General features: G+C 46.0%; 1 protein-coding gene across 4 annotated transcripts in view; it reads right to left on the bottom strand.

Annotated features, from left to right (window-relative positions):
- Positions 1 to 24,455, bottom strand: part of bahcc1b (BAH domain and coiled-coil containing 1b) — a 61,188-nt gene that overhangs the window by 5,214 nt on the left and 31,519 nt on the right. For all 4 annotated transcript variants that reach the window (XM_013913491.1, XM_013913493.1, XM_013913488.1 and 1 more), the window contains 22 exons: positions 21,400 to 21,510; positions 19,144 to 21,141; positions 18,349 to 18,460; positions 17,589 to 17,782; positions 17,323 to 17,463; positions 16,189 to 16,361; positions 15,203 to 15,587; positions 13,384 to 14,304; positions 10,370 to 10,551; positions 8,958 to 9,094; positions 8,564 to 8,668; positions 6,509 to 6,587; positions 6,182 to 6,356; positions 5,927 to 6,094; positions 4,487 to 4,651; positions 3,688 to 3,932; positions 1,907 to 2,069; positions 1,591 to 1,708; positions 1,059 to 1,134; positions 860 to 968; positions 654 to 770; positions 449 to 577 (listed from right to left, as the gene is read on the bottom strand). In XM_013913491.1, coding sequence (XP_013768945.1) covers positions 449 to 577; positions 654 to 770; positions 860 to 968; positions 1,059 to 1,134; positions 1,591 to 1,708; positions 1,907 to 2,069; positions 3,688 to 3,932; positions 4,487 to 4,651; positions 5,927 to 6,094; positions 6,182 to 6,356; positions 6,509 to 6,587; positions 8,564 to 8,668; positions 8,958 to 9,094; positions 10,370 to 10,551; positions 13,384 to 14,304; positions 15,203 to 15,587; positions 16,189 to 16,361; positions 17,323 to 17,463; positions 17,589 to 17,782; positions 18,349 to 18,460; positions 19,144 to 21,141; positions 21,400 to 21,510 — 6,003 coding nt within the window. The remainder of the gene's footprint in view (positions 1 to 448; positions 578 to 653; positions 771 to 859; positions 969 to 1,058; positions 1,135 to 1,590; positions 1,709 to 1,906; positions 2,070 to 3,687; positions 3,933 to 4,486; positions 4,652 to 5,926; positions 6,095 to 6,181; positions 6,357 to 6,508; positions 6,588 to 8,563; positions 8,669 to 8,957; positions 9,095 to 10,369; positions 10,552 to 13,383; positions 14,305 to 15,202; positions 15,588 to 16,188; positions 16,362 to 17,322; positions 17,464 to 17,588; positions 17,783 to 18,348; positions 18,461 to 19,143; positions 21,142 to 21,399; positions 21,511 to 24,455) is intronic.

Here is a 24,455-nt window from a genome sequence, read left to right as displayed (position 1 = left end):
AGTAAGGGCTTTAGTGAAACTTAATATCTTTATCTCCTTCATCTTCACCTGCCTAAGTTTCAACATATCCATTACTCAAACTACAACAAACCTGGTAAACCTGTCTCTCCTCCCAGTTTTATTGTCACTCTTACTTTGAGATCAGTTACTTGTTTGTTGCTTAACTTCACAAAGGACACCGACGACATTTGATGAAATCATGATTTATGTAGATAGTCTACACTTAGGCAAAATGACAGGTGGCTAACTAGGAATGTAAATTTATGAGTCTTTGGGTATTGAACCTGCACTCTGAGCTCCTGATTATTAGCTGATAGTTGGAACAGTAAGAGGCTTTGCTTCGCATGTATGCATGTGGATCTGCACTTCTCAGGCAGTATATATGTTAAAGCCTAAGAGATATTCAGTCCCTACAGATTCATCTAAGCCTTCGTTCCTTTTCTCCTACCTGGTCTTTTTTCCTGAGGCCTTCCTTCTGACTCATTGGGTGGTTTTTCTGTGTCTTTCTTCTCCTGGGTGGAGCTTCGTCGACCTCGTCGTCCAGGAGAGATCAGAAGCGCTGGAGAGGGTTCAGCACCTGACAGAAAAGGGTTGATAAGTGATTTATATATGCTTCTTTTTTCAATAACTCCTATAATCAAAGCCATACTCACAGCGAATTTGGTATCCGGGGGGCAGAAGCCTGATGTTCACAAGGGAGATCCTTCCTCTGTCACCATCATCAAACTCCACCATCACACTGCCGTCCTTCTCCTCCTCACCTGGACCTCCTAATTGCCCCACACAGTAGGGAGAACATGGGTTGCTGGAAAGATTTGTTATTGCGTGCAGAGTGAGGCGATTGGCATGTGTAACTCACCTCGGTGGACGTAGCCAGGGTAGAGGCAACGGGAGCGCTCACTCCAGTAGGCACACACTCGCGTCCCTGCAGTCAGGATGGCCTCGGTTTGTGGCCTCACATCCAGCACCTGGAAAAGAGAGAAAAAAATTGCAAAACTTTTCAGATGAAGGTCATCACAAATCTGCAAACGTTATACAGGCTAAGGGGTCTCACTTACTGCTTCCTGTAGCAGTTGCTCCAGCGAGTATATCCTGGGGCGATTACCTCGTTCCCCTTCAATTACAACACTAAATCTAAAAAAAAAAATTAAAACATTGAAAAAAAATGTAATTTTAATTTATGAGTTCCAAGTTTTAGCAGTTTTTATTGTTACATTTCAAAGCAGTCTTCTGGGAACCAAGAAAAGGGGTTTTGTCCTAAGGCTTTGTAATTATCTCAGCAACTTGTTTGTCAGGATTCTCACAGCTGGCAGGCATTTAAATATGCTCGGTTTTCGAGTGTTTTGAAAATCACACAACACTCTTGCTGCTAAATGCCTTCTTGGTGATAAATTCCGCCGTTTTCGCCTCTCGAAAAGCACTCCAGATCTCATGATTAATAAACAATTTATCAATCCCTCAAATAAAGATACCTGTATTTGAGGGATTGATATGTCACATTGTTGCATTGACAAGCACATTTGTGATAAAAACAAAAAAACAGAAAGTGGAAATGCCTTATGCACTATTAACAGGAAAATGGGGTCTTACATATCAGGCAGGTCCAAAGTTTGGACACAGGCGGCATACAGCAGCTCGTCCTCCTTGGAGATGAGGATCTTCAGTCCATCTACCAACATCTCTTTACTTAACACACAGTTTGGCAGAGCTACGGAGGGAGTAGAAAGATGGATTGAAGAAGAAAAAAGCTGAGATATACAAAATTTGAGCATGCACTGAGTGAGCTCGTCAGTTTTGGTGTAACGTGAGGAGATGGGCGCAGGAGCAGACACGGAGCATTTGTGTGTGGTAAAGCAAGCCTGTGATTCTGTGTAATACTAAGTTATATTTCAGCGTTTATACTTACCAGGTATTCTGGAAGGCATGTTGGGAGGAAGATGAACCAGCAGCTTTTTGGCCTCCTCTTCTTCATCCTCCTCTCCCTCAGAGAAGCTACTCTCTTCATCCAAGCGAAAGCCATCATCAGCTGCGAAGCTTTGCAGAAGTCTGCTCACGGCATAACCCTTTTCCTAAAAGAGAAACCGGACATTACATCAGTGGTCAGAAAGCAGGATGTGGTAGTACACAAACTAATTATCAGTACACAGGACCTGCAGACAACTAAAAGAGTCGTTTCAGTCTGATGTAACTGATGTGGTTAATGCATCATTGGAAAGTAACCCCAGGCGTCAATGTCTTTTGTAATGTGATACTTCATTAAAGCCTCAAGGATGTTGTTTGTTTTGTTTTGTTTTTCTTGGTTTATTTTTATTTAAATTTTTAGTTTTTACACTTGCCATTGTTTGTTGCCTGAAGGTGCACAGGCACATCCACCTTATTGCTGGAGGACTCTTGACCTGAGGTGGACGTTCTCACCATCGCGTACGAACATAAACGCACACCAGGTACTACCCATCTCCAGACCGGTTTCAGCTAGTTTATCCAAAGATGACAGATGACTGACAAAGTAAGTAAGCTCGCCCAACAGGTTTCTGCTTGTATTTAGGCTTTCCGAAGAAGAGCGTTCATAATATTTGACGTGTGTGTTAGGTTTTCCACATCAAGAGATCATATATTTTATTAATAGAAGTTTCGTCACCAGAGGGCATGGGTGACTATTTCCTTTTAACGCCGGTGATATGTGTGTGTTTGTGTGCCAGCACGCATGGGTGTGTGAAGCATTAAGGCCAATGATTATCTTTATATTCCTCTGTTTGGTTTGGAGTTATGTGTTTTTGGACATTCCCTTGCAATGACTCAAAGACTAAAGCAACCTGAGGGCATCTCACATTAAAGCGAAATGCGAGTGTCTCGCCAACCGCTGCTCGCACAGATAAAATGAGCCCAGCGGTCTGTTAGCACAGCCGGCGCGCCTGCAAACATGCACCTATAACGACAGCAAACGATGCATTTGCCACAGTGACTGATTTATAGCTGATGTTAAGCATCTGCCTGTATGGGAGCAGGAGTTATTGGTAGGCGCTGTCAGTGTTAATCTACGGGATTTTCAAGACTTCCTGGCAGGGTGTGGCTCACACCTAAACAAGCAAGGAGTGAACTTGCGGCGAGGGCTTTTCCTAATTCTTCTTCTCTCTTTCTCAGCTTTACTTTGCATGCAGTAGCCAAAGGGAGTAACCCTCTGAGTCACCTGGCCTCTTTTACTTACGGTAACCAGTTCCCCTTCTGCTTTGTTACTCAAAAATCATGTTTTATTTCTCACTATAAAACCTTTCCACCAAGCTTCTAAATGTGGCTATTGTATCTCACCTTTCCGTTCTCGAATCCTACTACTTTGTGTAGTGATCAGGGGAGACAAATAGTTGTAGAGCACATAAACTCTCTCTCCCTTAAATAAATAAACTTTGGGAGAGCATTTATTTGCACTGTCCTCAGAGCATCATATTAATTACAAATATTGCATGATTTCTTTCAAAGTACAGTTCCTATTCCGTGCAAGGGAGCAAATAACAAACGTTATCAGAAGCGGTCATGCAAAGTAAGTTGTAAAAAAAAATTTCAGAAGTGATGCTTTTTATCAGTGCCCTCTCTTTCCTCTGATCATTGCCACAGAGATGCACAGGTGTGGCAGTTGAGTGGGGGGATCCGAGGTTTGAATGTCAGTTTACACGTCGCTATCCAATGTCCCACCTTTCCACGAAAGCTCTGTCCTGCAGAGGTCTTCCTCTCATCTTCCTTGCTGATCCTCTTCGCCTCAGTCAGAGCTCTGTGGTTTTCATGGCTGTCGCCAAAACTGCAGCCCACTGGCAATACGCCCCAGCTGAGGGGAGATGCTCTGTTGGTCGGCAGGTGATCTGCACGACTCCTCTCTGTGTTGGCGAGGCCTGGCCTGAGGGGTGCTCTCCTTTGGTCCGTGGTGGGTAAGATCCCCATGCCTGAGGATGGAGACGAAAGCATCATGTAAATTAAAGATAGCGTGTTAAAACTGATATCAAGTTGATATGATCGGGTTATGGTTCTTTGTGAAAAAAGATACATTTTAGAAACATGCGTGTGAAGGGAAAAGAGGAGGAGACGACATGCAAAATAGATTGCAACTCTTCAGCTTCGCCGGACATCTGAAGAGAAAATAATGTTTTCCTCTGAATATGGGAGCAACATCACAATTTGCATGACCGTTAACAGCCAAAAACTACTCAAGTGAATGTTGCCATTCAAACCTGTTGACTTAGGAGAGGAAAGTTTCTGTCAGTTTTTCCTGTTACTGACACAATATGTTATAATCCTTGTGCATGCCTTTTCATTAACGCAACAGTGTGCAGTTCAAACAGATAACATGATATGTAAATGCCTGGTGTACCCAGTCTCTATTCATGGAATTTTTCTTATGGAAAAGTGTCCATTCAGAAAATAAACACAACCAGTCCAGAAAAACGGAAGAAAGGAAATCTGTCTCCTGGAAATCTAAAGATATGTATAAACATCTCACCAAGAGGTCCTGGTCTCCTACTCCTGGCTTTCTGGTTTGTTTGCAGCTTGGAGGACTGTGATGAAAAAGATATGCCCCCAGCAGGGTTTGCAGGAGCTTCTTTAGAGGATGAGCTAATCTTGATGTCACCGGCTCCGTCTTCGCTGTCATAGCTGGCATCTTCCTCTGTGAAATTGTGAAATCACGACATCAGTATGAGAGTCAGAGCGCTTCAAGTCATTTATATGTAAACTCTGTTAACAGCCAAGGACTCACTCGATGAGATGCATCGACGGCGAGCTTTCGAGATTCCTTAACATTTTGGGCCTGCTGCTAAATGCGCGCATGTTCAAATGCCAAGCAAGTCAAATTTCTATGAGGGTCTATAAAAGTCGGGCATTTCGTCACAAATTAACTCTCAATGAGCAAACCTTCTTTAATGGCTAAACAATAATGCCCTGCTTGTTACTTAACTGCTGTGACAGGGAGCAAATGTTGACACACACACACACACACACACAACACACACACATACACAGATTGTTAATGGCAGCTGTGTCTCGCTGGCTGCAGGGGTCGCGTCGGGTGTTGACACATCTGACACACTTGTCACTTACATGGCATTCTCTTCAACGCTTTCCCTGACACACATACAAACACTGGCAAACACACACACACGCACAGATAGACACACACACAGATAGACACACACACAGACACACACACACTTAACTGAACCACAAATTCTTCATGCCAATAAGGCCACGGGGTCAGTGAAATTCTAGTGTTTTCCTCCATGTTATGTTGGTTTCATGGCGCACCCATCTCTCTGGCGAGCCGTTAAAAGTCAGGACGGGTGTCATTGTGTATCCTCAAGTCGAGGCACTTCAGTGTGGCCATTTTCACAAGGTTGGAGAGGTTAAGGAGAGATGGGAGGAGCTGGGTGTGACATTCTGAACGGGGAGGCCAGGGCAGGCTCACATTACCATATGCCGATGAGGGCGGAGGGCCGTGTCGCATGCCCGTGGCAAGTCGTTAACTGTTTTAACAGTGTGACAGACGAGCTGGGAAGTGAGAGGACACCCCTGATGACGGCAGACATCTCACTCTCAGATGCTCCACATGCACACACACACACACACACACACACACACACACACACACACACACACACACACACACACACACAATCTCACAGCAAAATCTCACAAGATCTGGTTGGTGTCCTTTGACCCACACACCAAATAAGCGCCGCTTGACTCGCATGTGAAACTGTCAGTGAGCTTTTCCAAACTTCTGAAACTGTATTTTTGTCATAAAGCTCTTATCAGCAAAATGTGTGCATTCCATTGACCAAAAAAGGCTGTAAAATTTTACGGCCAAAGCATCAGCTGCGTGATCCTTTTTTGGTTAATTGGCAAGGCGACACAACCAGACTGTATATCAAGAAAAAAACCTCACCATGCTCTGAGCTCTCGCTGTCACTCTTCTCATCATCTATTTCATGCTTCTCAGTAACTCGGCTGTCCTTGTGGTGAGGTCTGTTAGGGTTGATATCCAAGGGAACTTTGGGCTTTCGACCTCTCTTCCTCTTCCCGGTTTGAGCGGCGCAGTGGGATTGCTGCAGGTCTGAGAGATAAGCAGAAAAGGGGTGAGCTGAGTTTTGAGGTGCTGCCTAGTGAACAAGTGTTTTTATGCACCCTCTCTCTCCCCCACCTTTTCCGCCTTGTCTGCAGTGACTCTTGGACGCGTCTTTCTCGCTGCTGTGCAGCATATCTGCTGACTGTGAACCACGCTGGGCTGCAGCCTTCTGCTTCAGCTGGGTCACCCGCCTGGCCAGCCTGGAGCTCAGGGCGCTGGGTCGACCTCTGTGCTTACAACGAGCTTTCATCTGCAGTCAGGGAACAACTAATTATTGACTCATTCCTTTCTGCTAATTGAAATATCTAGAAAAAGAAAAAAAAAACAGGAGCAGGAGGAAATAGTTCTCAGCGTGTGTGTTTGTGTGTGCGGATGAACCGTGAGAAGCAGCGAGCGGCTGACCTGTGCAGTGCTGAGGCTTTTGAAGTTGTGATTGGACATTGAATTCCTGGCTTTTTCCTCCAGTACATTCAGTCCAGCCCTGAAAAGAACCATAAAAACACAGCAGGGACGCAGCTGAATGAGAATTTATCCTATGTGAAAACAAAGAATCAGCTTAATCACACGTCTTTATTCTCTGCATCTCTGCATTTCCCTTTTTTTTTTTGCTTTTTTCTTCTTAGCGTCCCTTCTATCTGTGTTGAAGCTCACTCATTGTCTCGCTCTCTTCCCACTCATCTTGTCTGTCTCGTAACTTTGATGAGGTAAGAGACAGCCTCGGCGCGGTCTGACGGCAAACACGGGAATATTCGGATCGCGAGACTAAAAAAGGGTAAGAAATTATCTGTCGTGAAGAGAGCCGAGAAGAGGGAGAGATAGAGAGAGACAGTGGGTGGAGGAGAATGGTTGAGGGGGGAGGGAAAGAGACAGAGAGAGAGAAATGAAGCAGTCTCGGGGGAGTCTGTCCGTTGACCGGAGCTTCAGGGCTCAATCGATAAACACTAACCTCTATTGAACACTACTCCTCCCTTCCTCCCTTCCTCCCTCTCTCTCCCTCTTTCTGTCCTTCCTTCATTGCCCGCATGCTCTCTCGCACCACAGGCAGTCCCCACACACACACACATTAACATTCATATACACACACATAGGCGCACAACAGTTAGCAGCTGGTGTCTGAGGCAGGTGAATCCTATATTCCCAGAGAGGGAAGGTTTGGCTCTCAGCATCTCTGCTCTGCTCCCAGGAGAGCAGAGCAGAGGAGAGGAAGATTCTAACTATCCAGATCACCTTTGTCTGTTTCATTCCCCTGAATGACTGACGTTTAACCCGAGATTCAGTCAAATTAGTGTTCGGGAGTACACGGCACAAAACAGCAAGGTGGTTGCTAGGTTCTTTAAACCATCTTTAAGTGCTTTTAACAATTTTTTATGTAGCCCAATCACTTCAAGAGCAACTGACAAGAGGTGAGACGATAAGCTAGGTTCACCTATAAAATCCAAGCTGGCTATCCGCACACCTTTCACCATATATGCTTCATATTCCAGATATCAAGAGAACAAGTCAGCACACTTTAGAAGAGCTACCATTCCTCTTCATCTCGCTTTCTTTCAGTTTTATTTCACCCACACCCCAACTCTCATTAGAAGATGAAAGCATAAACAAATGATACATTGCTTGTTAATAACAACAGAAATGCTGCTCAGGCACGGAGCACCCAGCTCTACTAATTAAACAAGTTCTCTGCGTGTGTGTGTGTGTGTAGTGCACTGGCATGTATGACTAAAGGCTTTCATTGTCATTTTCATTAGCGCTTTCTAATCATGGTAACCGTGACAAACCTCGAGTTTCTCTAATCATTTTATCAAGGCGAGGGGCGCACATGCTAACAGAGGTGGGGCATCATGAGAAAACACATTTATCACTGCTGAATCCCGGCTGCTTGCACGCACTAGCACATGTGCGTGTGTCCGTGAATGTGAGTCAGTGTGGAGGTTTGCATGTGTAAGGTGTTAAATAATGTGTGGTTGCGTGTTGCAGCTGGTGGGGGTGGCGTGGAGTCATTTATCACTGTAATAACTGTACATCAGAACTTTGTCCAGCTGTATTAATATATGCTGGAGGTTCGCATGGAATCAGGACATAATCAATACAAGTGATAAATATGATTAAAAGTGATTAATGGTGATTAATGAAGCCCTCATCTCCATTACCTTCTCTCATTAAAAATCACACCCAGCTTACAGCTCCCATCACATAACCCCCACTGTGTATGTGTGTGTCTGTGTGTGCATCAGTGTGTGTGTGTGTGTGTGTGTGTGTGTGTGTGTGTGTGAGCAGCTCCTTCCAGTGCCCAATCAAGCAAATCATCAGCTAGAGAGCATTTGAATCAATTCAGCTGAAGAAGAACTTCTTGAAAATCAACCATGCCTTTCACTAAAAACACAAACAGAAATCAGGATGAATGAGCTGGGCTTGCCAATCACACTGATTATACCAACGCAATATCAGAGGACTGACCTGAGTCTTTTGGAGCTCTCTGCAGCAGCTGGGCCGGGGGTGGACTTGCGCTTACGGGGGCGGCCGGGCCCCCGGCGAGCAGGGCTTCGAGATGTCTCCTCTTTCCTGCAGAAAGAGGAAGGAGGAGGAAGAGGAGGTGGAGTGGTACGGAGAGGGAGATTAAAGATGCAATCCGGACAGCGGGAGAAATCAGGAAGAAGCTTGTATCGGCTACAGGTCAAACTGCATTAAATATGAGCACGCAGATGCAGCATGAAAGCAGAAGAGTGAATATTGGAATGCAGAATTCAGACTAGACAAAATAAGTGTGTGTGTGTGTGTGTGTGTGTGTGTGTGTGTGTGTGTGTGTGTGTGTGTGTGTGTGTGTGTGTGTGTGTGTGTTGTCTCTGCTCACTGGTGGTCGTGTTTCCTCTGTAGTTTGGCCAGTTCTCTCTGTTTTTCTTTGTAGCGGCGCTGTAGCTCAGCCAGCTGGACACGCATGGCCAGCTCCTCCCCTCCCATGGTCTCCATGGAGCCCTTCACTGGGCACACCTGACACACACACAAACACGGACACACACACACAGAGCAGAGGAATTTAAATGCTGAACACCAACTTCAGCACAGCAGTCATTGGATATGTAGCCAGCTTGTGTTTGGCCAGCTTGCTGAGGACTTTCCTGTAACCAAACGCTCACACGTTTGTGTGAAGCAGTTAATTTTAGCAAATCAACAACTTCTGCTCTTACTGGCAGATTTCTAATAGGCTGATGTAGTTCCCTAGGCACTTTCTGTCGCAGATAACAAATATTAACATAAGTAAAATCAATCTGTAAACGTTAAAAAGGTTTCGCCAAGTAGTTATCTAATAATCTGTAGGATAAATGTGCGCTTATTGAAATCTTAAAATCAAACGCCTGATAGCATTGGTGAAGCCGGATCTTGTTTTGAAGTTTTTTGAATTTAATATGAAATGTAAAGCTCCACCACACAGGAAGCACTTGTGTCATCTTTACTTGAACATTACAAAAAAATATGAAAATGTTTTATTTTGAATTTCAACACAGATCAAACTAAAAGAGTCTTTTTCTAAATTTTATCCATCCATTTTATTTGATCACTAACATGTTTTGCTCAGTTATTCAGTGAACACACAGTGTATTGGTTTTAATCCACACTGCTTTTTGTTTCTTATGATAGATTATATTTATTGCACCCATGTTTTAGTGTTCGTTTGCTACACTACACAATGCATTCATTTTATAGTGTGATTTTCCACTGAATTTATGGAATTTATGTGTCATTTTATTGTATGGATTAGTGCATGCAAAACACTCATCGATTCCCACCAGTGCTTAAAAGTAGATACGGGGAAATAAGAGAATAAAAGGGAATTTCTTTTAGGAGAGTGTAAATAAATTATGCTGTAAATAATTTAAGAAATACTGGGTACCTACATGTTGGAAAACTGGGGGGGAAAGAGCCAAATAAAACACATTAAGTCATGATGTAGTAAAAATGTTCATTTTACATGTTTTATGTTGAATTTACTGGCATGTTTGCTTTAATCTTATTATTTAAACTCTTAGAAATTAGTCTATTTCTCATTTGTATCCCTGATAATAACCAACAGGCTTTTTCCTTTATGATTTCTTAGCTGTTCAGTTCAGAAATTAGATTTTTTTTTTTTATTGTTTTGGTTTTATTTACAACAAGTATAAAACAATTCATTTCTGTTCAAACTGTTCAGCACTCCATTGAGCCACATTTTGAATCCTCACTGATTTACGTCCTCATGCACAAACACAAAATACACCCGTGCCTCACCGGCTCGTGCCGAGGCGTCCAGCTGCACTTCCTGCGCAGGTTCACCCTCTTCCTGATTGGACACTGCTGGTCCACGGCACCATCCGCATCCACATCTACCCGTCCCCCTCCGACTTCCAGGGCACGGGCGGCCACCAGAGTCGCCAGATTGTGGAGGTCAAAGGTCGGCATGTCCTCCTCACCTGCGCGGAGACGGATTGTTTCGATTTAGATTGGTACATCACGCAGCGGCTGACACCTGGTTATAAAACACGCCGTGTGCTGAAAGGATTTATTTCTCGGGCGATGAAACGGCGTCTTGAAAAGTGGTGATATTTATGATATTAGCTGTGTAGTTTATTTGATGTATACTGGTGTTCATGCCTAATCGTACACACAGACACACACGCATGGGAGGGGGGGTTGTAGGGAACGATCTCTACATCTGTCACTGTCATTAACTCTGTCATTGTCACGGCAGCGGCAGATGAAACGGAATATTCATGAGACGGTCCACACACACACACACACACACACACACACACACACACACACACACACACACACACGCAAATAAAAAAACACTCATTTAGAATACACACAGGCACCCTACAGCATTTTCGCTGAGCTATGCAGACATGGGCAAACTGCGTGAGGCTATGTGAGGGAGAATTGGAGAGATGGTAAGAGAAGGAGGAGAAGAAGGACTGTGGGATGCGGTGAGAAAAAGGGAGGGAGGGATGGGGAGTAAAGGGGAGGAGAAGCAATAAGAGGCAAAGTGTTTATTGAGCTATCTATTTATTCTCCTACATCTCCTCATTATGGACATGGACAGAATCCAATTTCCCCTTAGAGAAGAAGACGAGGAGAGAAAAGAAGGAGACGAGGAAAGGAGAAGAGAGGCAGGTGAGGAGAGGTCTTCCTCATTCACTCCCACTGTGTACTGGAGCCGCAAGGCCCATTCACTGACACCTGACATCATTAAGACCTGTGTGAGTGTGTGTATGTGTGTGAGGGAGTGGAAGATGGAGACAGAAAAACACGGCAAATAGCGACGAAAGAAAGGAGGGCAGTCTTTGTCTGTGAAGAGAGAAACGAGAGCGTGCGTGAACAAACGGATGTGAGATTGACAGGTAACTCCTCGGAGAGCGACAGAGCAAGCGGGAAGGAGCTGAGAGATGCGGCTTTGTCCTGTCCCGGCTCGCAGAGGTCAATGCCATCTCATCTGTCAGACCTCTGAGCCAATGGCATGCTCCGATTACCCTGACAGGATGACATCACTACTGACATCACCGCACCTAGTTTAGTATCCTGGAGGATGGCCACAATCGATAGATACCTTCCGCCTACAGCGCACAGACACACATATGCACGCACACACACACTCATCGTTGCACAGTAATAATACCATACCGTGTCTCTAACGGGGGTGAAGGGTGTAATAAGAGGCGGCACAGGGGATTTCAAGGGGAAAAACAAAAACAGTAGAGGAAAATTAAAAACCATTACAGCTGCTGTGGACCTAGTCATCATTAGAGACCATTAAGGAATTTATTGGTGTGAAATTTCAAAATAAAGGAAATGCGAAGGAATAAATTACACAAATACCTCCTCTGTCTACGTGTAAATAGAAGTAATGGCGATAATTCATGAAGAAGAGAAGGGGTGGGGGCACATCTCTTGATTCCTTAATCTGTAATTGTGATCTCCAGTGAACAGCTGAGATATCCTTCTGCATCAAGGAACGCCATAAACGCATCTGTCTGGGATCGGTTTCATCTCCCCCAACGCATTCACAATGACAAAAACGCCATCAGCGGTATTAATAACATTCTCGGCGATGAGGTCAGAGCGGGAGGGGGGGGGGTTAAATAAATGTGTTGCAACTTGAAGAACGTTTTCCACGCCACAACAGGGCTTATTGATTTCACACCTATTACACATGCTAACCACGTGCATGCACATGTAAACAAATGCACAGTCGCGCTGTATCTCTGACACACACACATGCACAGACAGCAGCTGAGCGACTTATGATTTTTACACTTATTAATTCCGTCAACAAGGCTTGCAGAGGCAGGATTTACACACAAGATTACATTGGTTTAATAAAAAAAAAGAAAAAGAAAGAAAGAAAAAAGAAAAAGGAGACGTGTGTTGGGGGGGTAACAAAGAGGGAGGAGAGGCGGGAGGAGGCGCAGGCAGGGAGCAAGCAGCCTGGTGGAGAGACACGTAGACTCTGATGGAGGAGAGCAGGGATTCATCTGGGATTACTTAACAGCTTACACACACACACACACACAGCCGCGTGCACGCCACGTACAAATCGCACACACACACAGATGCTGGCATAAATAAAAACACTTTCTCTCAGAGGGACGAGAGGAAAATAGGAGCGCTTACAGGAGAAGTGTTTTAAAGGAAAGGGTCTAATTAGCAAAGCAAGACGCCAGAGCCTGGGGGACACACTGGGCAGAGTATGTGTGTGTGTGTGTGTGTGTGTGCGTGCATCCTGGCTTGTTTCTAAAGCTTAGCTTGTCCATCTCTGGGTCCCCTCAAAATGCACACATACTTTCACGTGCATGCACACACACTGGCATATACACATAAGCATCCTTCCCAGCGGAGAAACAGAGCTGAGGAAGGAAGCAGGATAGTTAGTGGGAAATTTTTTGTGTCTGTGCATGTGTGTTGGTGTGTGTGACATGAGACACATCTGGATTGCACACATCTCCCAAAGCTCTCTCATGTGTTCACTGTAAGTGTGTGTGATTGTATAGCAAGAAGAAAAGCATGGTGACAGTTTTTTTCTTTTCTTTTTCCTTGATCTCAATTTCAAGGGCATTTTAGTCTTTTTTTAGGTCTTTTTTTTACTATAAGAAGATAATGTAAAAAAGGCAGACCTAATTATTGGGGCTGTTTAGAACTATTTTGGTTTCATTTCATAGGTTTCGAATTGGACCAATGTCTGTAGATGTGTAAGCAGATTAGACCACACAGACAGACGATGCGTTCTCAAATGAATTTCTTCTCACCTGCTTTGCTCGCCCTGCTCCTCTGCTGGATCTCAAGCTCGGCCAGTTCCCCCAGCATCTCCATGCCGTGGTTGGGTGAAGGGCATGGGGCCTGGTCAACAGGTACAGGTGGGTACAAGGCATCTCTGGTGGCACACAGAGCTGCAGCGATTAGGAGCTCCAGGCTCCACATGTAGGCCCCTTGGAGCTGAGCTGCTGTACTTGCCGTTGGAGGGACGATCGAGTCGGCGGATGTGGTAGGAGCGGGAGAGCTACACGTTAATTTCACCAAGCCCTCACTTGGTCTTCTCCCATCCCCCTCATCATCCTCCTCATCCTCCACTACCTCTACATTCTCTCCTTCTTTGTGCCCATCTTCCTCTGCCTGGACTTTTCCAGGCTCTTCAGGCACAGAGACTGTACATTCTGTTGGTTTGGGATGAATTTTCTCTCCCTCATCCCCCTCGATGTCCTCTTTTCCATCCTCCCTATCATTCTCCTGCTCTTTGGGTAGCTGGGGCTCCTCCAGGCCAGCCTGCTGGCCCGGGCAACCCAGGGAGAGCTCTACTTTTAGGGTTTTGCCTGTGGCTGTGGCTGGGCAGGCTGGATCTGGGACTGGAGCTGGGAAAGGGCATGGCGGCAATCCAGAAATCTCACTTTGAGGCTGTGAGACCGAGCAGCCTTTTGTTTCCTGCTTCGCCTCCTCTGTAAGTGCACACTGGGATTCCACCACTTCACAGACCCTCTCATTGTCTTCCTTCCCCAGCTCTTCAACTTCAACAGTGAGAGGCTTGATGTGGCACTGGTGTGGGAGGGACTTAGTGTCAGGCTCTGCCGGCTCATCCTCCAACATAGGTTGCTCAGCCAGTCGAGCCTCTGGAGGCGAGGGCCCGGCCTTGTAACCCATGGTGATCGGAGGGTAAGTATAAACAGGTGGCAAGTCTGGGGGAGAAAGGGAGAGAGCGCACTGGTCAAATAGTTTCTTTGTCATTAAAGCCTGTAAATCAGCCTGAAATAGGGGAAAACAAAATGTATTTATCTGCAACAAATAGAAAATATTTGTAGTTTCTTGTTCTTTAAATTCATTGCAATTCCGTTCAGGTAGATAGGATGAAGCCAGTGATTACAGTTGGCATAATACATTAACAGCAAGGTGCTGAAAACACAATGTGCCCACAGTGGTGTGTATTATACAGCATGTGTGTGTGTGGGTGTAGAAGTGTAAGTATATAGATCTAGGTGGGATATTGATGACACCCTGCCGTTTTCCTGTGATTGCAGCGCCAGCCCTGTCACCCCTGCTCTCTTATTATTGATGATATCCCTCCGCCCCCCTGACAACGCAGCCAGATGAATGCGTATCCTTCCGCGTGTTCTTCTCAAGGACCCCTGAAGGATAAGGAGGCTCTATCTGAAGATTTCACTGACCTTCACTGACACACATATGCACACTGGCAGGTCACACACATACATACATGGACAGAGTGCCCATATGCTTTTTTCTGACCTTAATGGCTTGCCTGCCCGCTGTCCCTCTTTGGCTTGCACAGAAAAAAAAAGTGCACACATACACTCAAGGACACACTGAGTAAGGGACCAGCCATGCTTCAAACAATTTCTGCAAAATCAAAAGAATACCACACTTCAAAGCCCAGTGCTGCATTTCAGCAGCAGCGGCCTCCATCACTCTCCCTCTTTCTTTTTCTCTTATGCTCTGTCTGTCTCTGTGTCCTGTTTCGCCATCTTTATGCTATCTGATGGTCCAGCCTGCTGGCACAGATTTTTCAGTTCAGACAGTGGATTCATTAACGAGCCTACGGGAGCTTCTGCACACACAAACCTGGCTCGAGGGATTGTGGGTAGTCCTGAGGTGGCTGTCCCTCTCCTCTGTCACTGCCCCTCTCCAGTCCTTTAGAGAGGTGTGAAGGAGCAGGGCTGAGGGCTGGGGACCGGGGAGCTGCTGCAGCAGGGCTCGGTGCAGGAGTCAGAGGATTTGGCGGGTGCGGAAGCGTGGATGGGGAGTGGTAGCAGGGTGACTGACGGCTAGTGGGGCACATTCCCGGAGATGGTGTGGATGTCTTGGGTGGAGGTGCGGTGTGAGAGAAGGGTTTGGCTGCATGGGAGGAGGCAGTGGACGTGGATGAAGAAGAAGAAGAGGGAGTCCTGGATGGTGGAGATTGATGAGTTGAATCTTCCAGGGTGATGGTGCTATCATCATGTTTTCTCTATGAGAGAAGAAACGGAGAACAAGCGATTGAGAAGTAATCCTTACAATGATTGGATGAATACATTTTAAATGTGTTACACGATGCTAATTTAACACTTTGATCTTCATGGCCAGTTACGACTGTATGACAGCAGGAAATGCAGTTGTATAAGACAAGCCAAATTGCATCTAAACACAAACATTAATTCTGAAAAAAAAAAAAAAACCATGACAGAAAAGCAGGGGGGGGGAGAAGAACTGTAGAAATGACCACATCGCTTGATTGCCAAATGATCTGGCAAATGTGAAAGCGTAAAAGCAACACATCAATGTGTCTTTATCAGTAAAACCATTCTCCAACAAAAGAGGAAGTCATTGGCTTAAATAAATATTGCTGAGTGTGATTTTTGCACATGTTTTTCTTTCAGTGTTAAGAAGTCAGGATATCTGCACTGAGAGATCTTCAAACAATTCAGTAGTGGTCGCGTATTGTAGTCATAACAGCTGAAACGAGGAAGAAGTGCCATTGCGCAACTTCAGCGTATTTCCCAATTCTCATTTGTCCACAGTTTCACAATAATAACTCATTGTCATAGGTTTCTGGTTTATACTGGTCTTACTTGTCCTAAAGATTGGCGTTGGATATGCTCCATGGCTCGCTGCTGCTGCAGGGCGTACAGCTCCTGTTGCCGTAGAAAGGAGGGGCGGGAGTAAACTGGGTGATGCTGCAGGTGAGGAGGGGGGCCTCTGCCTCCATAAACAGGAGGCCACAGACCCGAGGGCTCCAGAACATCTAGAGTAGAAATTGTAAATGAGAGAAACGGCTGAGTGTTTTCTTTTGATTTAAAGAAAAAAAAAAAAACAATGTAAAAAGTATGAAGAAAGACATTGATGGATGTTGTTGCAAGACTGAAAATAGACCATTTGTAGCCCGAATGAGCTGTGTTTTGGCCTCAGACACAATCACTGAATAGTGAATGCATGCTTAACAACCTGTAATCACCACTTTTAACGCTTTCTATGCAGGTTTTCTTTACAGGGAAACACATAGTTTCATCACATCCTCTCCCTTAGCACATATGAATGTGAACACACATATGAGTATACATACACACACACACACACACACACACACACACATCCCTCCTTGGCTGCCTTGTCGCTGGGAACCTTTGTTCTGTGAGATTAGCCTGAGTGGGCTAATGTTTCCCAGGGGAAGGGTTCAGTGGATGCACTTCCCCTCTCCACAGGAACTCTCACGGAGCGAGGCAAGGGAGGCGGGAGATAATTAAATTTCACAGCCTGTTTGCAAAGCAGCGCTGACACACACACTCACCACACACACACAAAGACAAACACTTTTGTCTCTCCAGCAATGGCTGAGGTGCCCAATAAAACCCTTCACATATCGTATTGTTTCAGACGTGAACACAACTTTAAACACACACACATACGCACACACACAGAAAGCACAAAGTCCAGTCCAAACACATCAGTGCTCCACCACAAGAGAGATGAAACGCCAGTTAAAATGGTTTGCATAATGCCGGGCACACGCAGAGGGGGGGCAGCAGAATAGCTGCTCCCATTAACGAAGCTATAAAACATGGTCCCACTGACAGAAGGACTTAGTTGAGCATTATATTATGATTAGCCAATGATACTAAAACTCTGGGAGAGAAATGGCAGAGGCTTTGATGATACAAATGAAAAGGGGGAGGAGGAGTATGTGTGTATGAGGATGCTTAGCATACCAAGGTGATGATGAGGCCCTGGTTCTGTTGGAAGAACCATTAGTGGGGAGTTAGGGTCTTGGGTAAGCGACCCCAAGACAGGCTGCAGAGTGCTGGGAAGACCTGGAGGAAACCCTGGAGTCATTCCCACGTGACTCAGACCTATAATGTAAAAATATAGCAACTTGGAATTGCAACAAAAAATAAAGAAATAACTTTATGCCGTCTATTGGAGGGCATCAAAAGAACAGAACAAGCTGAAGGTATAAAGTTAGATCTCTACTCACTGTATGAATGCCCCATCCAGAGGGATGGACTTCCTGTTCTCTGCATCCAGTGGCGGTGAGCTGGGTGAGCATGTGCAGCATGATCAGCCCCCAACTGGCTCGCTCCTCCGGGGACCAAGAGGTGAGAGGTCAGATCCCCGTGGCAGCTGCTGGAAGGGTGGATCCTGGCGAACTCCATGCAATCCTTGTTTTCCCTGTCGTGGCAGTAGGCGGTATGAACTTTGTCATTATCTTGATTATCCCTCTTATTGTCACCATCATCACTGTCATTATGATCATTATCTTCATCCTTGTCATCTTCATTACCACTACCGCCATTATAATCATCGAGAAAAAGGAAATGTGACGGCAAGAGGAACAGACATCACCTTGTGCCTGGTCTATGAGTTCTCATTATATGTTTTCTTCCCTTGATATGACTACATAATAAGAGCCCGATACTTCAGAGACATCCATATTAGTCCCCGTAACATTAATGCACCACATCTCATCTTAGGTAGAAAGAGAGAGAAGAGAAGTGAGAGAGAGCGAGAGAGTGAGGGTGTACAGAAATACCACATCAAAGGGTGAGAAGAGTAAATGGAGTGAGGGGATGAGAGAGAAGAGATGCGCAGCTTCAGACTGGAAGAGAGAAGCCGAGAATAAAAGAACTACAGCTTATCAGATAAGAGCAAAAATGAACAGATGCTAGTGTGTGAACGTGTGCGTATGTGTTTGTGTGTGCATGCGTGTGTGTGTGTTAATATGTGTTTAAGAGTACCTGATGATCATTTCTCTGTCTCTGTCCAGGTGATGAAGACCGATCTGATCCTCATTGATCCTCTTCCTCTCCTCAGCCTCCCGACCAAGAGGATACACAGGGCGTGACACCCCTGAATTACACAAATACAGCACAAGAAACATATAACTTATCAGCACTTTTATGTACAATCAAATGATGTAAACAATTTCCAACCAGGTATAGAAAATAAATGCACAGCAAAAGACAGTACATAGTCTACATAGATTACATGGATTTTGCTAACTTTTAATGTATCCCATATATTCTATGTCAAAATATATCTTAAAGCAGCGGTCCCCAGCCTTATTTGCACCACGGACTGGTTTATGTCCGGCCTTTAAGGTGTCGTGGATAAATACAACAAAATAAAACCATTACCGGTACCAAAAAAGAAGAAGATTTATTCATAACACACGGGAAAAGACCTAGGGAAACCGAGTTAACGCTAAAAACTGAAAAAAATCCTGAAAACCATCAATTTCACACCCGAGCCTCAACTCTCGCGTCCCAGTACCAAACAACTCATGGACCGGTATCGGTCCATGGCCCGGGGATTGGGGACTGCTGCCTGAAATTATTTTGTAATAAATTTCTTCTTGAACGTGCTAAATGATAAGTAGTGTGGAAGGGTTTTGGAGTCATTCTAAAGATATCAGATGTCAAAGTGAATCAAGAACACCATCAGCTGTTCTTGTGTGTTTAATTGTTGATATTCTCCATTAATGTAGCCTCATGTTGAAATTTTCAGCGCACAGAGCACAAATGATGTCTGACCTTTCATGCTGTGCAGTACCCTGCCTTGCCTGCTGTGGCCAGGGGTGCTGTCTGGGGAACGATGGGGGGGCCTGGCTACTGCGACTGCAATACCCACTGGAGGCTGTCGAACTTCCCCCTCTCCTGCTTCCCCTGCCTCCTTTCCACCTCTGTCACTTTTCTGCCCCTCGTTAGCGGAGCTTCGGCGAGGAGGGAGTGACTGTTTGGGAGGGTCCTGCTGGGAGGTGCTGCTTTTAGCTCCTCCTCTGTCTCCCTTCTCTGATCTGTCTCCACCCTGCTCGAGGCAGCCTAGACCTCCAAAGGGGCTCCTCTGTGGCAGAAGCAAAGGCTGCTGGGAGCTGTAGTTCATTAGGTTCTTCATGGCACTGCCTTCACTGTCGGCAGATGAGGAGGACAGAGGTGGAGGCAGTTGCGAATGTAGCTGGTTGGGATCATTGTGTGGAGCTTTGTTGCTCAGCCCTTTTACTTCACCTTTACCAACCGAACCTTTTCTCTGGTCCTCTTGGTGGTCCCCTCGTGCCCCCCATGAAAGTGCTGTCTGAGTTCCGTCTTTCCCCCTGTCTTCTGCACACGCTCCGTGGCTGCTGTGCTGTTGGTGCCTTATCCTTGCAACCTTTTGTCCCTCCCTTGAAGGTGTTGCTCCCGGTCCAATCTTCCCATCAGAAACTGAGTGGGAACAGTCCCCCAAGGGAGAAGTGCTAGCATCGGGGCAATTTTTTGATAAGCCTTGTTCACCTGACTTTTTCTCCTGGGCATCTGCCGGAAGCGAGGGTTGGTAAACGTCGTCCACAACCTCAACATCTCTGAAGGACGAAGAAGTTTCAAGGCTGCAAGACCTCAGTTCTGACTGAGAATTGACGTTGGAGCCTTGTTTGTGGAAGTGTTGCGTCTGCATACTCCAGTCAGGAGGTTTGTCAGCCTTGCCGTATCCCAGCTGCTGCTGGTGTTGCTGCGATTTGTCCTTCTTCTGGCAGCTACTAAGTTGACTAAGGTGATGAGAGAAACTTTCATGAGATCCTTCTCCACTTTTATCATCTGCCTTTCTCCCGCCTCCCCCTGCTCCACGACAGTCTGGAGTGCCCAGGTCCCCCAATGGCCCCACTGAGGGCACATAAGTGGGGCCAATGACCTTTGCCTCCCTGCCAGGTGTGGATACTGGATCTTTGGAGGGCGTAAGTGTGAGAGGAGCGGGAGAGCAGTAAAACTCAGGATGAGGATGATGATGGGCATGGTGTAACCACCCTCCCGCAACCGTGGATCCCATATGCAAGGCATGAGGAGGTGGTGGCGGCGGAGGAGGGGGAGGCATAGAGTAGGAAGCCACTGAGTGGGGAGTTGGAGATGCCAAGATTGCTGTCGCTGCAGCCGTCCCCCGTCTCATACATTCAGATGAGGAAGTCGAGGATTCGCTGATCCTCATCTCTCCATTTATAGGTCCATCTTTTGAGCACCTTCTGCTGCCTCCAGATAGAGGTCTACCCGCACCACCACCGCAGCTACTTAGTGCTCCCGCCTTTCCTCGAGAGCCAGCCTCTGCCCCCGAGCCAATGGACAATTTGCAGGCACTCATATGTTTCACTCCCTGACTGCCCGAGTCACTGTCTCTGTACTCTTTATACCGCTCTGCAGCATGTCTGTGGTCTTCCTCCCTTCCCTGGAGGTTGAGGTGAGGAAGAAGGGCGGGGTGGGGGAAAGCTTGTTGGTGGTGGCCAGACGGAGTGGTAGCAGGGCTCATTTGATGAAGATGGTGATGACTAAGTTTGTCTTTGCTCTCCTGGTGCCTCTCCTTGCTGCTCGATCGCTCCTTTTCCTTTGACACAGACAAAATGCTTTTCTCGCCAATATCCTTGGTGCTCTTGCCACCAACTCCCCCGCTGTCTGTCTCCCGGCTGCAAGAGCCAAGTGGGTGTCCCGAAGCGGTCCTGGACAACGGAGGAAGGCTGTGACTGGTGGAGAGAAGAGGTGGCTGAGGAGGAAGGCCTCTCAGGTAGAAGTGATCTAAAAGCACAAGATATAGAGGATAAAATAGATCTTTAGGGTTGAAAATGTGTTCCTACAATGATTTCTGCATAAAAGAGACAAGAAACTGCCATGTTGAATAACTGGACTCTGAGTGTCTAGGTGTTCTTATTCCTGTGGTGATGCTGATTAAGCATTTTAGGGATGCCCTGTATATAAAAAGCTATTTTTTTATGAACACACACACACACACACACACACACACACACACACACACACACACACACACACACCTACCTTTTTGAGTTTCATAGAAGCGGTGCTGTCCATAGAGGCTGTTGCTATGGTGATCCAGGGGACTCATGGGGAGAAAAGGAGACGCTAGACTTCCTGAATAGCTGGGGTACCCTGTCAGTGGGAGGCAGAGCACGAAAGAATTGATGTTTCTTTGCAGCGTTGACATTCAGCAGCCCTCTAAACAAACAGTTTATCTCTACAATCTATCATGGAACGGGGCCATTTTGGAAAATGCAGGAAAAAAAAAACATGTCCGGTTAGTGCTACTTTCACCATAAATGCACTTTCGCACAAACATGCCAGATGAGTTGACATTATTTACAGTGGACAAAGTGGTGACAAAAACCACAGCCGACAGCTACTGCCAAGTGTTTGCAGCATTTTACTGGGTGGAATTTGCTCTTTCTCCCAAACCCAAGACAAACATTATGAAGCATTTGAACAGCCCACCCCCTCTTTAAAACACACACTCGCACACAGACACACAGACACACACACACACGGGGTCCTCCCATGAGGTCACTGGGAGGTAAATGGTCGTTTCACTCTGTTCCTCGTCTTCAAGGACGTTGAACTGCATCGTGGGATAGAGGAGGTCTTGGAGGTTGTGTTGATAAGGGGGTGGCTGGATGCATTGATGGGTGAACAGCACTGTGGGTGTGTGTATATGGTTGGGGAAGGGTGTTATTGGAGGGGAGAAACAAAAGAAAACACACAAAAATAACCACAATCCCATATAGGTACATGAACGCGCGCGCACACACACCATACAAGAGGTGCACGTCTCAGCACTGTGGAGAGAAAAATGGCTTGGGATTGTTTGCGTATGCGTGTGTGTTCTCCAGCAGCTGGTTTCATGCCCCACAGAGTGTCCTTGCCGGCCTGTTAATTGGCAGCCGTTAAAAGTTTAACGGCGGTGGCCAAAGTAAACAGCACTCCATAAAAACTCATCCTACGCATTCCACAGTCACACTGCAAAACCACCAACACCCCCTCATTGCTTCCAGCATGTGTGTGTGTGTGTGTGTGTGTGTCAGGAGGAGGGGGCTTTCTGTGTTCACGCTGCAGTGTAAATGCACAAATGTGTCATACCCGTGTGTGTGTATGTGTGTGCCTGTGTGTGTGTGTTTGCGTGTGTGTGATTACTCTGACTGGTTAACAACCAGTGAATCTAAATGGCAACAATTAGCCAAAAGGCTCTATCAGCCATCTAAGGGCAATCCCCCGGGTAATGACGAGTGATAAAACTCAGGAGGGGTAGGAGGGATGAGAAACAAGAGCGAAGGGAATAAAGACAGCAGAGGGGCAGAGTGGCAAAAAATTAGATGAGGAATAAAAAGCAAGAGGAAAGGAAAAAAGGGAGGGAGGAAAGGTGAGCAACTGAATGAACAGGGGGACAAAAAAAAGACACCAGACAAACAGAGCTGTCGATATGAAAAGCCCCCCAATCTGGTGCTGCTGTGAGGCGTATGGTGAGAGGAGAGGGGAATGTGTGTCTGTGTGGGGTGGGGGTGGGGGTGGGGGGTGTCAAAGGGAAGTGGAGGACTTATAGATGGTGAAGATGAGAGGACGTGGAAGGGGAAGTAAGGAGATGAGCTTGTGAGAAATGACAGAAAAAAACAAGGATAGATGTGGAGAGGAGAAAACAAGCGCACAAGGGGCTATAATAGTGTCTGTGTGTATTGGTGTGGGTGTGAGGTAATATGTCTCATCTGTGACTTTATGTGTGTCAGTTTTGTTTGTGTGTGTGTGTGTGTGTGTGTGTGTGTGTGTGTGTATATCGGCCAGGTTTCTTCTCTCCGTGCTGGCTACGCTCCACTCTCTGGACTCCGGCCAGCTGGCAGACCGCCTACCGGAGCTCCCTGGCTTGAATTCTTAAAAACAATCATTTGTAGTGTGTGTGCGCGTGTTTGTGCATGTGGGTGCGTGCACTCCTGCGTAAGTGTGTGTGCTCAAACATCAAAGCTGAGCCACACACACACACACACACACACAAAATACGTCTGATACGCACACACATTCTTAGCCTCCTTTCACTGCTGCTCCGTTCAGGTCCTGCCTCTGACTCTTTCTATGAATCTGAACTAAGACAGAAGCTCACACGGGGCTCACTTTTAGGGCTCAACTGCAGTCCTTTCGCAGCTAGACGAGCTGAGAGTGAGGCAGTCGTTACAGACAAAAGTCTTTAGAGGCACCGGGAGAAGTTCCTTAAGGTAAAAACCCAGCTCTTGCGAGTTTGTCTAGTGTTTAAAACATAAACTCAGGGCAGAGTGGAGAAGTGTACCACCAGCGTGAGTGACAGGCGGCATGTTTGTCCAAATTAAATTTCGGTGTTTGTACACTTGGTCGCCAGCAGGGTGTGAGAAGGAAGGGAAGGGGATGTTTTTTGCTTTGCCGAGCTTGCTTTCTTTACTCTCCTGGTTCAGAGTGATTAAAGGTAAGGGTTAGAGGCAATTAAAGTGACAAATGTATGAGCTTGCTATTGTTTGCTCAAGTAGTTAGTGGCATCACTGGCAGGTAAAGTGAGTCAGAGGAGGCCTTTTTTTTTTTTTTTTTTTTACAGTAGGCGTTTTGACTTGTCTTGGCAGGAATAGTGCAGGTGTACTACATACACAATGGGCTTTGAAATCCATGACTCAGCAACGACAAGATCAGGATAGTAGAACAGCCATACCCGAATGGTACACAGTCTATTGTTTTCATTAAATGCACGTGCTAAAAGTGTTCAAATGCAGTGAAAAAATTATAATTGCATGTGTCAGATAGCTGGTTAAATGTCACTGCTTTTTATGATATCGACATCAGCACTGGCTGTTTGTTTAATTCATCTGCAGTGGTTTGAGGGGACATCACTGTGTGTGTTACTGTTTACCAGCGATCAGTTAGTGAAAAGGTAGTGAAACGTGAAATCCTGATTCTGGCCGTTTTCAGTCAGTTAAGAAACGCAGCCTGTGGCGGAAACTGTCTTTCTGTTGAAGTTATCTCTTTGACCCATCTCACTGTCAAAAAGAGAAATCCTCGCTCTTTCTGTCTCGTTTTCTCTCTCTGTCTCTCTC

This window comes from Pundamilia nyererei, unplaced genomic scaffold (assembly GCF_000239375.1).
Source record: "Pundamilia nyererei isolate P.nyererei 1_Seehausen unplaced genomic scaffold, PunNye1.0 scaffold00005, whole genome shotgun sequence".
NCBI lineage: Eukaryota > Metazoa > Chordata > Actinopteri > Cichliformes > Cichlidae > Pundamilia > Pundamilia nyererei.
Note: the sequence above shows the minus strand (reverse complement) of the source record. Positions and strands in the feature narration are given on the sequence as shown.